Here is a 15,367-nt window from a genome sequence, read left to right as displayed (position 1 = left end):
CGAATTCGGCTCATCATATTTCCAACAAGACCTCCCTATCACCTATCACAGGGCGGTTGAGGCTGGCGCAAACCTACCCTCTTCATCGTAAAACTGACTTAATCTAGGACCACAAAGCCCTGTATAACCGATCTTTATGAGCTAATCAGTCAGATAGATCATTAATAAACAAAATAGACCTCCTCATACAACTAAAGGCAGGGGCACTCGGATCGCAAAGATACATGGCATCACAATGATGTGAGTGATACGTTTGTGTGGTGCCGAAGCTAATATACCACCACAGACTGCAGCAACCTGTGCTTCATTAGACTGTCGACGGCTGGCTTCGCTACATCTCCAGATGTTTTTTTTGGGGGGGGGGGGGGGGGGGGCGGGGCTATCTGTTGTAATTAGCAGTAAGGCCAAATTGTTGTAGTACTTCAAGGGGATCTTAATATAAAAGTTATCCTTTTTGGTATCGAATACCTTTATAACATTCCAATAGGTTCAGTAGTTGTAGCCCTCGCCGCGCTTCGACTACTTATAGGTTAAATATTGCCACTGGGAGCTCCTGTAATTGAATTAAGCTGTGGTATGAGACTCCACACCCACAATCTGAAGTGTGTACAGTACCCTGGATACTTGTCATTAAATATTATTACCTACAACTGTATAATATTGGTTATGAATCAACATCGCTACTATACAACTGTAGCCTGTACAGTCACTGGAATGTCACCAGCAGCAGACGCTTGATGTGTGGATGGCCTAATAAAAAATACAGAATCCAGGCTTACTTCGCTTTCACCATCTCTTTAATAAGATCACATTCAGCCATCAGATATTCGGTGCACTGATTCATCTTGTGCTAAACAGAATATAAGCACATACATGAAACTTTAAAGTCAGACAGATACCACTTTTTCAAGAGTTTATTATACAAATGTTATTGAAAAAAAATAAASTAAATAAAATGTAAAATAGCAGATAAAGACTTGTGTTTTCTAGGAAGCTCCATCCTGCAGAGCTAAAACCTCCAGCTAAAAAACCAATAGCTTCTAGACTACTTCAAAATGACAACCTCGAAGAGCAAAACCTGCCTCCTCTGCAYCCACACTGAAAGAATGATTCACAATAGTCTTAAGAGAGGCAATCCGCGATTCGAAAAACAGTCACCCTGCTACTTGTTTAGGTCAACAGCTGAGGGATGGGGTTGAAGGAATGTACCCACTCTCAGATTCATAGACAGAGCTAGGGAGGCATTTATACATTATATTCTTCAAGAATCAGTGGCTATATATAATTAATTTAGAAGTCCAAAAATAGAAGTATCAATCCTGGATTGCCCCTTTAAAAGACTTAAGTCTCTACAGACTATGTTGAATCACCCAGAGAAACATCAGTGGCATTGTAAACCATAGCTCATTCTGATTCACTTAACATCATCTTTCAAACGGATAAAATTAAATGACCAAAATAATAAAATACCTGAAGCACAGGAGGTTGGTGGCACCTTAATTGGGGAGGATGGGCTCGTGGTAATGACTGGAGCGGAATAGGTGGAATGGTATCAAATAGATCCAACATGTTTTCCAGGTGTTTGATGCCATTCCATTTGCTCCGTTCCGGCCATTATTATGATCCGTTCTCCCATCAGCAGCCTCCACTGACCTGAAGTCAGTCAACATCCAACCATCTATCTCACCCTCTTTTTGTAGCATAGCAGAAGGACTGTAACAGCAATATTATGAAGAGAAGGAGAATGTTCACATTAGGTAAAGACGTGTATGTATGTATGTATGTATGTATGTATGTATGTATGTATGTATGTATGTGAGTTCACCCACTTAAAATAAATAATCAAAGCTTACCTTTTTCCCCCCCTGATAGACATTGCACCCTACTCCCAATACAGTGCACTACTTTTGACCAGGGCCCATATGGCACTTGTCAAAATAAGTTCAATATGTAGGGAAAGGGTGCCATTTGGGACGCTATCACTGTTTAGGGGAAAGAGAGAGACAGAGAGAGAAAGAGAGAGACAGAGAGACAGAGAGAGAAAGAGAGAGAAAGAGAGAGAGAAAGAGAGAGAGAGACAGAGAGAGACAGAGAGAGACAGAGAGAGAGAGAGAGACAGAGAGAGAGAGAGAGACAGAGACAGAGAGAGACAGAGACAGAGAGAGAAAGAGAGAGACAGAGACAGAGAGAGACTCAAAATGAACGTGTTATTAATAATCACTGATCCTACTAATTGTAATTATTACATGGTTTGTTAGCATTAGCAGCAGAGTGATGCTAATATAATGGTTGTGTTTCCCCCGGTTGGTGTCAATTCTATTTCAATCTCCGTCAATTCAGAARGTAAACCTAATCCCAAATCCAATTCCACATTTTCCTAATTCAAAAGCATTGAAGAGAATTAGAATGTCAGTGTACTTCTTGAATTGACTGGTATTGAAATGGAATCGAGCCCAACCCTGGTGTTTGTATAGGACATTCCCTCTCTTCCTCTGTTTGGTGTAACAGAACACTAGGGCTGGATTCTATTCAGTGATGARAAACATTCCAGAATACTGGGCACAGAAATGGAATGAAGAGCCGACTCCACATCCCTTATTCTACCTAAAAGACAATCATATCTGTTCCCCAAATTCCCTATTCTGCATGAGAGATGGCCATGTCTGTTCTATCTGAATGTTCTGTGGTGTTGTGTCCTCCTGAACAGTGCCCCAGGTGACTCAGTGTGTGTGTGTGTGTGTGTGTGTGTTTGAGGCGGTGTGTGTGGCGTTACAAGGGGACGTGGCTGAAGAGGTAGGAGACAGATTCCCCATTGTGGGTCCTGCGGATGGCCTCCGCCAGGATCATAGAGATGTCAATCACCTAGAGGAGAAACAGATGGTTAATAACACATAATAAACTACGTTCAGGAAACAGCCAGATACATGTCAGACTATTCACCGTTTATAAAACAGAAACATTGTGCTTTTCTCTCATTTATAGAGTGAACTATTTTTATGATTTTAGCATTTAAACTGTTTAGGTGATACGATTATTCAAACTACTTGCTGTTGTCTTAGATGTTAAACATCATCAGAGTAGCAACAACAGAATTTCAGCTTAAACTACCATTACATTATTGGAAAGTAGAACAGTCTACTTATGTTAAGGTGAATGACCCTGTTATAACCTCTGACCTGTAACTTAGGACAGTAATACAACCTTTGACACCTAACCTATATCCAAGGACAGTGCTGTGACCCCTGACCAGTATCCAAGGACAGTGCTGTGACCCCTGACCNTATCCAAGGACAGTGCTGTGACCCCTGACCAGTATCCAAGGACAGTGCTGTGACCCCTGACCAGTATCCAAGGACAGTGCTGTGACCCCTGACCAGTATCTTAGGACAGTGCTGTGACCCCTGACCAGTATCTTAGGACAGTGCTGTGACCCCTGACCTGTATCTTAGGACAGTGCTGTGACCCCTGACCTGTATCTTAGGACAGTGCTGTGACCCCTGACCTGTATCTTAGGACAGGTCTTCATCTTCTCCTCCTGGGGGATTGTGTTGGTGACGACCACGGCCTCGAAGCAGGCGTTGTTGATGCGKGAGATGGCCGGGCCAGAGAAGATACCGTGGGTCAGGATGGCATACACCTTGGTAGCACCAGCTGAGATCAGCCTGAGGGTGAGGGACAGTATCTCCTTAAACTGTGTGGGAATATAGAATCTCCACATTTACCTGTATGGATACACTGGTTTTTGCTGCAAGGACTTTCATTTAGATGAGAAGTGAAATAGTGGTGGGTATTTCCACAGCTCTGTAATACGAATGTCTTGACATCAAATCAGTTATCCAGTTTAATAATCAATGTTTTTGTGGTTAAGATTCAGCCCAGACACCCATTGCTTGGGCATAGACACGTGTCAAGATTAGTCAAGGTCATAAGGTGAGACTTTACGTACTTGTCGGCCGCGTGGCAGATAGTACCACAGGTGTCTGCCATGTCATCCACCAAGATGGCTACCCGGTCCGTGACGTCCCCGACCAGCACCATGCGATCCACCTCGTTGGCCCTCTTTCTCTCTTTGTGAATCAGAGCAAAGTCCACGTTGAGTCTGTCTGCTATGGACGTCACTCTGTCACACAGAACACAACACACASTGTTAAGAGGAAGCCAAGTCACAGAGGYACAACAGTCACCAAGTCGGTCCATTGTTATCGCTTAAAGATTTGCTCGTGTGAAGGAGCAGTTAGACACACAAACGTGTGAATCTAAAGTCCATTTCACCACAGATAAGGCAGAGTTTAAAAAAAGACATGGTTCAAGGGGAAAATCACCGAAGGTAAAAGAGAGAAAGTTGAAGTCCTTAAAGCAGTTGTCTAGCGTGGACAGTGGTTCCCATACTCCTCTCTCTTTCCCCCTCTCTGATGCATCACATTTCGGCCAAAATCCCCCTGACCAAAATCTTTCTGACTACTCTGTCCTGTCTCACCTCTTGGCACCCCCTGCGTCTGGAGAGACGATAGTGCAGGTCTTCCACTCTGCGATGTTCTCCTTGATCCACTTCAGTACAGCAGGCTCAGCATACAGGTTATCCACCGGGATGTCGAAGAAACCCTGGAGATACCAGGAACACAGACAGGAGTCAGAGGTGCCATCTAGCGGTTTCACATCCCAAACCATCTCTAGTCATTGTGCCCTTGAGCAGTCACTTAACCCCTATAGAACTCCATGTGTGGTGTGTGTTTGCTGATGTGTAGTGCTTTGGATTGGGGCGCAAAAGAAGAATTTACATCGTGACAGATTCAAGTGTAGTCTTCTATATCCTGCTGGTTGAACCTCTCTACTGCCAGACCCCAGTGTCCTCCTCTCCTACCTCTTACTGCCAGGACCCCAGTGTCCTCCCTGCTGCTCTAAACTCTACTGCCAGACCCCAGTGTCCTCCCTGCTCCTGACCTCTACTGCCAGACCCCGAGTGCCCTCCTTATCCTGACCTTTGCCAGACCCAGTCTCTCCTATCCTGACCTCTACTGCCAGAACCCAGTGCCTTCTCCCTGCTCCTTAAACCTCTACTGCCGACCCAGTGTTCTCCTCTACTCCTGACTCTACTGCAGAACCCAGTGTTCTCCTTACTCGCTGTAGCTCTACTGCCAGAACCCCAGTGTCTACTGCCTTAATCTTACTCTACTGCCAGACCCCAGTTGTCCACCTCCTTACTCCTACTCTTTTACTGGCCAGACCCCAGTGCCCTACCTTACTCCTAGACCATCTACTGCCAGACACCCATGTTCTCCTACTTCCTGCCGTCTACTGCCAGAACCAGTGTGTTCTCCTTACTCCTGACCTCTACTGCCAGACACCCAGTGTATCTCCTTACTCCTGACCTCTTACTGCCAGAACCCAGTGTTCTCCTTACTCCTGACCTCTACTGGCAACCAGGTTTCTCCTTACTGCCTGACTCTACTGCCAGAACCCAGTGTTCTCCTTACTCCTGACCTCCTCTGCCAGACCCCAGTGCCCTCCTTACTCCTGACCTGGATCTGTGAGGCGTGGAGGTCCATAGTGATGATGTGATCAGCCCCAGACACAGACAGCATGTTAGCCACCAGCTTGGCTGAGATGGGCGCCCGACTCTGCAAGCGAACACACACACACACACATCTCATTTGCTGTGCTCACATCACATGATATGAGCTGAGTCTTCCATCTTAAAGGTCGGTCCATACTACATTTCCTTCCTAAGCCACAAGGGGCAGCAGACAGGCTATTCTAAACTACAGTCACACGTAGCAACTTCAAGTCAATGAAAAACAACTTCAAACTACTCTGCTACAGAAAAGTGATACTGTTCCCTTTTTGTACAGTATATTTTTGGCAGACACATAGAACATGCAATACATTATATTGGGAGGACAAGAASATGCACTGATATAAATCAKAGGAATGGAGGCAGGCAGGTGACTGCAACAAACRGATCCCACAATGACTGCTCACTCAGTTCAGAGTTCACACAGAGGTTGAACTTAAATCAGTGGAGATGGCAAAAACTAAACAGTGAGAAATAAAATCTAAACAAAACCCAGGCATGCTCCCAGTCCCATCCATCTGCTGTAGCTGCCTGCTGGAGTCTGTCCTCGCAGTCAGTGGCAACAATATGGGTGGTCGGGTCACTGGGCAGTGATGTGGTATAATGGTAGGGTTGGGGTCAATTCCATTTAAATTCAGGAAGTACACAAATGCCAATGCTTTTCAAATAAGAMAATTTGGAATTGGAATTTGGTTTACTTTCTGAATTGAAATGATGATGTGGTATAATGGTTGGTGGTGTAACAGTAAAGTAACTAGRTGTCTGTCCCTCACCCCCACCTTGTCCTTCTTGTCCTGCCGTGCGTAGGGGAAGCAGGGGATGACGGCTGTGACCCGGGAGGCCGAGGCGATCTTACACGCATTGATCATAATCAGCAGCTCCATCAGATTATCATTGATCTCCCCACAGCCGCTCTGTACGATGTAGACATCCTCTCCACGCACACTCTCTCCGATCTCAACACTGTTAGGGCCCAGGGGAGAGGAAAAGTGAAGGCGAGGACAGGGTAAACAATACTCTCTGCTAACACAGCATGACACTAGTGATGATGGATAATCATGAGACAGAGAAACCACAGCCTACAGGTGTTTAGGGTTAGGGGCCTTAGAAGTGCAGTGACAAGAGAAGAGTTGAGTAGGCTAAGATCAGTGACAATACAACTATGGTATGAGCAAAGTACTGACCAACAYACAATGAGAAGTGTACAGCGTGTTGCATCAATGTCACAAGTAACAATTGTTTCACGTGCGTTTTTAACAAAACGTGTCACTCAATCATSGTTATAACCTGTATGGGTTGTCAGCTCTCACAATATCCAGACATTTGTTGAAACGTATGGGGAAGTGTAGTTCGCCCTAAAGACAACAAACTGAGCGCTAAAATTAACCTCAAGAGATGCGTGACAAACTACAAGTTCCAAGCACCTTTGCGAGGCAGCGTCAGAAGCAGCACGCTCACGTAACGTTTCTCACTCATCTTTCTGTAACATAGGATTTAAACAGATTAGCTTTTTATACATTAAAAGTTTACACTTACCATGTTTCTTGATTGCTGAATTTCTTGGTCACAACCTTCCCGAGTTCCATCCCAAGACGATCGGCGATTTTGTGAGACAGCTCCCGATGGGAGCTACCGCTAAATATCTTAATGTTCGGCATTTTTTTATTTTCCAGGGTGTCGTTCTACGGGAACTAGCTACAGTGCTAGTAACAGCAAGTACCTTTGAGTGATGTACGACCTATTAGCTCTAGTGAACTGTTGKAAATCGATAGCTATCATCAAGCGTGATGCGTTGCCTACCTATCCACCATCATTCCCTTCTTCACGCGTGCGCCGGTCCTTCTTCCTGGTGGCGCGCACCGCCCAMTTCACGTGATTTTGTTGAATCAAAGATAATAGATATTCTGACAAGATACTACATATCTCTCCGCGCGAGTCGTTGTCCACAAAGCAGCACGGTGGGCAGTCTAGCTCCCTTTTATCATTTCTTTGGATTGGTGGATACATCGCATTGTTTTAATCCTATTTTGAATATTCGATGAGTGTTGTTGACGTTAACCGCGTGTTTTCAATGGAGAGAGACGCCACGAATATGCATATGCATAGCCATCTCGAGACAACTCCGATATAAATTGTTTTTTCTCAAAGTTGCTGGGATGTCATGTGTCCTATTTATAACAGTGTACTCATAACTTACGCATTACGATCGAATAAACCTCACATAGCAAATAAGCCATAMATTTTTGTTGTTGACCAAATTCAAAACGCATTGACCTCATACAAAAACTCTTCGCTTGGTGGGCGAACAACGAAAAACGCTACCTGCTGGAAGAGGACAGATTTTCTGCCGAAATTGTCTACTCTGGTTGAATGCGTGAATCCCGTGAAAATGAATGCTTATTGGCTGACAGCAATGGTATATCAGACAGTATACCACGGGTACGGCCCAWTTTTTTTTTACTGCGCTAATTACGTTGGTAACCAGTTTATAATAGCAATAAGGCGCCTCTGGGGTTTTTGGTATATGGCCAATATACCACTGCTAAGAGCTGTGTCCAGGCACTCCGCGTTGTACCGTGGAACAGCCCTTAGCCATGGTATATTGGCCATATACCACAAACCTCCTCGGGCCTTATTGCTTAAGTCTACAATGCCGCATTCAAAATTTCAGGGAATTTGGGAACTCGGAAATCTCTGACTTCTGACTTCAGTGCATTTAAAATAACTATGAACTCGGAAAAAAACAAGCTCCGACTTGGAGAAATCGATTTGAACGGGTATCCAACTCGGCACTCCAACTCGGGAACCCGGGCCTCGATAGCTCCGACTTTCCAACCTGGAGATCACTGACCTCATGATTTGACCTAGTATTTTTCAGAGTTCCCAGTTATCTTGAACGCGGCACTAGTGATGGRCATTCTGAATCTTTTTGTGAGCCAGGTCATTTGGCTCCATTCAAATAAATGAGCTGTTCATTTGACTCCCAAACGGCTCTTTGTTCAGTAAGGCTTAGAAATGGGAAAACACATGATAAAATAGTACATCTCTAATTTAAAGCCTAAAACGTTGCCTACCATTATGTCAGATAGTGAAATGTGAGTTCAAATACATTTTTACCAGAACAAATTATTAGATGGCCTGCAAAAAAATAGTTATGCACTGAAAAAACGAGTGAGGGCCAGAATGAGTCTCTCTCACTATATTGCTCCTGCACTGAGGATGATGATTTATCTGCGGATAATCGAGATATCCTTACATGACTATCTATTGCGTGAAGGTAATGCATGTGTTGTTGATAAGTTTATAACTACAACGACAATTTAGGTTTACAGTTACCCAGCATAGGTTGGTAGGTTCCATATTATGCATTGTAACGTGACACGCTAATGCGACTAGTGTCGCTAGCCCTTGATCATGACTCTCAATTCCATTACATTACTCATAATGTAGGGTTTCCACCACTTCCGAATTCACCAGACGAAGTTCCACCCCCATTAATTTTCAACAGTAGCAATGCGCAGGGGATTGTGGGAAGGAGAGCGGCGCGAATCCTGCTAGCTGAGCAATAGAAAAAATTCTGCTCTGCTTAATGCAAATTGCACGTGGACACCGCTGTCGGTAACCAATCAGGCGAGGAGCAGATGTTTGCGTGAATATGTTCCCTTCATGAAACATTGTTCTGCATGTCATTAGTTCCGGGTAAGCGCAACCAAAAGAGATGGAGGAAAGCCAATCATGGCTGTGTCTGGTTTTCCAATTCTGCTTTGCTAGAATACAGATACAAAATCATAAGGTCAATGGCACGGAGGAGGATTGCAGAGATTGTTGGTGTTGATGGTGGGTGAAGGGAGATTTGCACAACAGTGGTTGCTTGTGCTGCTAGCTAGCTATGAACATCAAGCAACCTCAACCTCAAAACTGTGATCAAAGCCACCTTTGGTGAATGTGTTGACTAAATTGAATTGTGAAATTTGCCCACCAAAGGATAGATATCACCAGTAACACACATTATAACATTGTACATAATACACTAAGCATGAATTTCCAATGTAATATGCTACCAATTGGATTACAGTATCATCACAATATCATTCTAGTATATATTGCAGCTTATGGCTCTTTCATTATACTGGTGTCATGACACTGATGATTCTAGGTCACTTCCTGTAAATACATAGGCCTACTTGCAATGAATGAGTATTTTGGGTAAAGGAAATTGTGGCTTTGACTTGCAAACATTGTTGTGCAAATCTGTCTTTACCCACCATCCACACCAACATCTCTGCATTCCTCCTCCAGGCCGTTGACCTTCTGATTTTGTCTCTGTATTCTAGAATTATTCTCAGCAAATAAACAAGGTAGAATTACAACGCTCCCAACACCACATTATTTATTTTATTTTATATTTTTTATTAGCCTACCCATTGTCAGCTGCTTATTTTCATGTGCAGTGCCGTACCTATAATACAACGGTTGGAGTCGCACTAAACGATTGTATGTCATTTTCATGACAATCAAATTAAACCGATTGGAATGCTCACAACTGGACAAAAGGTTAAAGCAACACAGAAACAGACAAATTAGAGACAKATCCMCWTTTTTACTCCTTTTTATTGCAGAATTGTGATCTGTGATGAATGAACATKGACATTAGTTAATCTTGAATAATGTTTAAGTTAARAATTAAAACAAGTTAAACACTTCACTTCAATGAATCAACATTGAATGAATCAAAATATAATTTCATAATATAGAGAGAATCTAACTTGTTTGTAAATGATAGACATCTTAGTAAGTAGGCTATTATTACTAAAGCATCATTTCTGGTGAACAAAAAAAAGTCCTGACCAGAGGTGGCCAACCTTGCTCCACTCCCTGATCTAAATGGGTGAGCAGACTTCTATTCCAGCCCTGCAATAATACACATTATTATCAACTTATTCGGTTTGATAAGTTGAATCRGGTGTCTTAGTGCTGGGCTGGAACAGAAGCCTGCACACCCAACAGACCTCTMGGAGGATTGGCTTGCTACAGTTGTATTAAGTTTGTAGCCTACATTATGTGTGATGTTTAACTGTATTGTTGTGTACAACATGTGATAACATCAGTACACATACAACCCATGGTATACAAGAACGTGTCAGCAATCTCTTGGGGCCTTCACTGGGACCTCTTCATCTGCAGACAGGCTCTTGGGGCCTTCACTGGGACCTCTTCATCTGCAGACAGGCTCTTGGGGCCTTCACTGGGACCTCTTCATCTGCACCACAGTCTCTTGGGGCCTTCACTGGGACCTCTTCATCTGCAGACAGCTCTTGGGGCCTTCACTGGGACCTCTTCATCTGCAGACAGGCTCTTGGGGCCTTCACTGGGACCTCTTCATCTGCAGAACAGGCTTCTTGGGGCCTTCACTGGGACCTCTTCATCTGCAGACAGTCTCTTGGGGCATTCACTGGGACCTCTTCATCTGCAGGTGTAACGGATGTGAAATGSCTAGCTAGTTAGCGGTGGTGCGCGCTAATAGCCTTTCAATCGGTTACGTCACTTGCTCTGAGACCTTGAAGTAGTGGTTCCCCTTGCTCTGCAAGGGCCGCGGCTTTTGTAGAGCGATGGGTAACGATGCTTCGTGGGTGACTGTTGTTGATGTGTGCAGAGGGTCCCTGGTTCGCGCCCGGGTCGGGRCGAGGGGACGTACTAAAGTTAAACTGTTACACAGACAGGCTTTTGCAGTTCTCCATATCTGAGGACAGACATCACAAAGAAACAGGCTTAATCTTATTACAATTAGACAGCCCTGACTATTATCTCTCTGTCTGTCTGCATAGTTTTCCTCTCTAGGGACTAGAACTGGAGAATATTTCCAGAATGTCATCCCACAAYCTGTCCTATAGTATGTAAAGTTGACTAGCTAGCTGGCTAACAAGCTGCCAACACACAGTGGCCTGCTAGCTAGCTAACTAATAYTACATCATGTTTTTACATTTTGAAAACGTATTTACTTACTCTATAGGTTCACGCCCACACCCAYGAAGCGGCCAYTCTTTTGGAGCAAAAAGTTGTCAAGCGAAGACGCCGCTTCTTGTCGAAACATACTGTAAGAGTCATTGGACGAMGATGTCTTCTGTAGGGGGAGTTTTATTAAGAGCCGTGCGTCAATCTAAGTAACATAATACAAAAATCCCCATAAAGATCTGTCAGTTTAAACTAGAGATATATATATTTTTGTTTTTCATGGGCTGTGTCTCAATCCAACACATCCGCCTTTGTCACCATTTCGCATCTGCGATGGAAAGTGGCAGAGCTACAGCTTTGTTTGTCAGACCAGGAGACATCCCGAAAGTCGGTCTTCTCACAAAAACATCTGTATCATGACCACTCTATAGAAAGGGGAGACTCTCACAAACACAAAGGTGTTCTCYATTTTGCTCTACGACCCACACAATCCCCACAGGACGCGTCTGAAGTTGGTAAAGCTGATGTGCCAACTTTTGTCTGTAGTGTCCGAAACATTTGGGCTTCAAACTAATATGACCCCACTGTAGAAAGGGGAGACGCTCACGAACATGATGGTGTTCTCCCTACAAGTCTCACAGGACTGGTCTGARGGTAACACATACAAATAAATGGAAGAATGGAGGTAGTTTTGTGSCAACAAAWATAAGGGGTTAAATATGTTAAAATAAATTAGATATTATTTAGATTATATTTAGATATTATTTAGATAATATTTGAGCTTTCTTATAACTCCCAGAATTAGGTCAGACACTTCAAAACTTCATTCCTTATGATMTTTTTTTGCCATTTATGAATGTGTTATTCAATGCGTTTCAAAAGGCCAAATTCAATATTTTATCAAATATTTGTTTTCATATATTTTTTGGGGGGGATACCTAAATGCATCCTAAAATTCAAAATCAAATAGCTAAATGATCCATGGTATGTTCTTCTGGGGGAAAAAATCCATAAGTCAGCTCTGAACCCCCCCCTCCCGGTTTAGACTTTTAAGAAATGAACAAGCATCGCTTACCGTACGGTTTTGGAAGCATAAGCACCTTATCTTTCATGTCAGCGAGAAATCATTTTCARAAGGTTCAACTGATACACCTTGATAGGGTTAGAGTTCCCAAACGGCCATATCTCCATTTTACAGAGACTGTTTGCGGAAGACAGAGGGATCACATGTGCTAATCAGCTTTCAAGCATACTACGAACACCTGTGTGTAATGGAAGAAGGCCGCCAGAAAGGTGCTGTTACACTGAAAAATACTGTTGGCTGCAACTGTGATGAAGACGTTTAAAACAGTGTACAGCAGTGGAGGCTGCTGAGGGGAGGACGGCTCATAATAATGGCTGGAACGGAGGATTTAATATTTTCGGAATATTCTCAGGTGTTTTGGAGTACCGCCTGCAATTGCACACAAATGTTTATAGACAAGAATGAAGAAAGTATGGCCAAGTAAAGGTTAGTTGAGTGTGGTGAGTGTGGCGAAATATCCTGAGTATGGCCAAATATCCTGAGTATAGCTAAATATTCCTGAGTATGGCTAAATATCCTGAGTATGGCCAAATATCCTGAGTATGGCCAAATATCCTGAGTATGGCCAAATATCCTGAGTATGGCCAAATATCCTGAGTATAGCTAAATATCCTGAGTATGGCTAAATATCCTGAGTATGGCCAAATATCCTGAGTATGGCCAAATATCCGAGTATAGCTAAACATCCTGAGTATGGCCAAATATCCTGAGTATAGCTAAATATCCTGAGTATAGCTAAATATCCTGAGTATGGCTAAATATCCTGAGTATGGCCAAATATCCTGAGTATGGCCAAATATCCTGAGTATAGCTAAATATTCCTGAGTATGGCCAAATATCCTGAGTATGGCCAAATATCCTGAGTATAGCTAAATATCCTGAAGTATAGCTAAATATCCTGAGTATGGCTAAATATCCTGAGTATGGCCAAATATCCTGAGTATAGCTAAATATCCTGAGTATGGCTAAATATCCTGGTATAGCTAAAATATCCTTGAGTATGGCCAAATATCCTGAGGATGGCCAAATATCCTGAGTAGGGCCAAATATCCTAGTATGGGCCAAATATCCTGAGTATAGCTAAATATCCTGAGTATGGCCAAATATCCTGAGTATAGCTAAATATCCTGAGTAGGCCAAATATCCTGGAGTATAGGCTAAATATCCTGAGTATGGCCAAATATCCTGAGTATAGCTAAATATCCTGAGTATGGCTTAAATATGCATCTGAGTATGGCCAAATATCTGAGTTATGGCCAATATCCTGAGTAGGGCTAAATATCCTGAGTAGGGCTAAATATCCTGAGTAGGGCTAAATATCCGGAGTAGGGCTAAATATCCTGAGTAGGGCTAAATATCCTGAGTAGGGCTAAATATCCTGAGTAGGGCTAAATATCCTGAGTAGGGCTAAATATCCTGAGTAGGGCTAAAAATCCTGAGTATGGCTAAATATCCTGAGTATGGCCTTCACTGGACCTCTTCATCTGCAGACAGGCTCTTGGGGCCTTCACTGGGACCTCTTCATACTGCACACAGTCTCTTGGGGCCTTCACTGGGACCTCTTCATCTGCAGACAGTCTCTTGGCCTTCACTTGGGACCTCTTCCATCTGCAGACAGGCTCTTGGGCCTTCACTGGGACCTCTTCATCTGCAGACAGCTCTTGGGGCCTTCACTGGGACCTCTTCATCTGCAGACAGTCTCTTTGGGCATTCACTGGGACCTCTTCATCTGCAGGTGTAACGAGATGTGAAATGCCTAGCTAGTTAGCGGTGGTGCGCGCTAATAGCCTTTCAATCGGTTACGTCACTTGCTCTGAGACCTTGAAGTAGTGGTTCCCCTTGCTCTGCAAGGGCCGCGGCTTTTGTAGAGGATGGGTAACGATGCTTCGTGGGTGACTGTTTTGAATGTGTGCAGAGGGTCCCTGGTTCGCGCCCGGTGTCGGGGCGAGGACGTACTAAAGTTAAACTTTTACACAGACAGGCTTTTGCAGTTCTCCATATCTGAGCAGACATCACAAAGAAACAGGCTTAATCTTATTACAATTAGACAGCCCTGACTATTATCTCTCTGTCTGTCTGCATAGTTTCCTCTCTAGGGACTAGAACTGGAGAATATTTCCAGAATGTCATCCCACAATCTTCCTATAGTATGTAAAGTTGACTAGCTAGCTGGCTAACAAGCTGCCAACACAACAGTGGCCTGCTAGCTAGCTAACTAATACTACATCATGTTTTTACATTTTGAAAACGTTATTACTTACTCTATAGGTTCACGCCCACACCCATGAAGCGGCCACTCTTTTGGAGCAAAAGTTGTCAAGCGAAGACGCCGCTTCTTGTCGAAACATACTGTAAGAGTCATTGGACGAAGATGTCTTCTGTAGGGGGAGTTTATTAAGAGCCGTGCGTCAATCTAAGTAACATAATACAAAAATCCCATAAAGATCTGTCAGTTTAAACTAGAGATATATATATTTTGTTTTTCATGGCGTGTCTCAATCCAACACATCCGCCTTTGTCACCATTTCGCATCTGCAGGGAAAGTGCAGAGCTACAGCTTTGTTTGTCAGACCAGGAGACATCCCGAAGCGTCTCTTCTCACAAAAACATCTGTATCATGACCACTCATAGAAAGGGGAGACTCTCACAAACACAAAGGTGTTCTCCATTTTGCTCTACGACCCACACAATCCCCACAGGACGCTTGAAGTTGGTAAAGCTGATGGGCCAACTTTTGTCTGTAGTGTCCGAAACATTTG

General features: G+C 43.6%; 1 protein-coding gene across 2 annotated transcripts; it reads right to left on the bottom strand.

Annotated features, from left to right (window-relative positions):
• Positions 1-2,677: 2,677 nt before the first annotated feature.
• Positions 2,678-7,405, bottom strand: LOC111967193 (ribose-phosphate pyrophosphokinase 1). Of its 2 annotated transcripts, none has more exons than XM_023992058.3 (7): positions 7,109-7,405; positions 6,352-6,535; positions 5,520-5,618; positions 4,478-4,602; positions 3,947-4,120; positions 3,503-3,662; positions 2,678-2,862 (listed from the first exon to the last, which is right to left on the bottom strand). In XM_023992058.3, the coding sequence occupies exons 1-7, from the start codon at positions 7,228-7,230 to the stop codon at positions 2,770-2,772; spliced, it is 957 nt and encodes a 318-aa protein (XP_023847826.1). In that variant the 5' UTR covers positions 7,231-7,405; the 3' UTR covers positions 2,678-2,769. The 2 variants fall into 2 exon arrangements, with proteins under 2 accessions (XP_023847826.1, XP_023847825.1); XM_023992057.3 differs by having other exon boundaries at positions 6,346-6,535; positions 7,109-7,391.
• Positions 7,406-15,367: the final 7,962 nt, after the last annotated feature.

Source organism: Salvelinus sp. IW2-2015, linkage group LG8 (genome assembly GCF_002910315.2).
Source record: "Salvelinus sp. IW2-2015 linkage group LG8, ASM291031v2, whole genome shotgun sequence".
Lineage (NCBI taxonomy): Eukaryota > Metazoa > Chordata > Actinopteri > Salmoniformes > Salmonidae > Salvelinus > Salvelinus sp. IW2-2015.
This window is presented reverse-complemented; position numbering and strand designations above follow the sequence as displayed.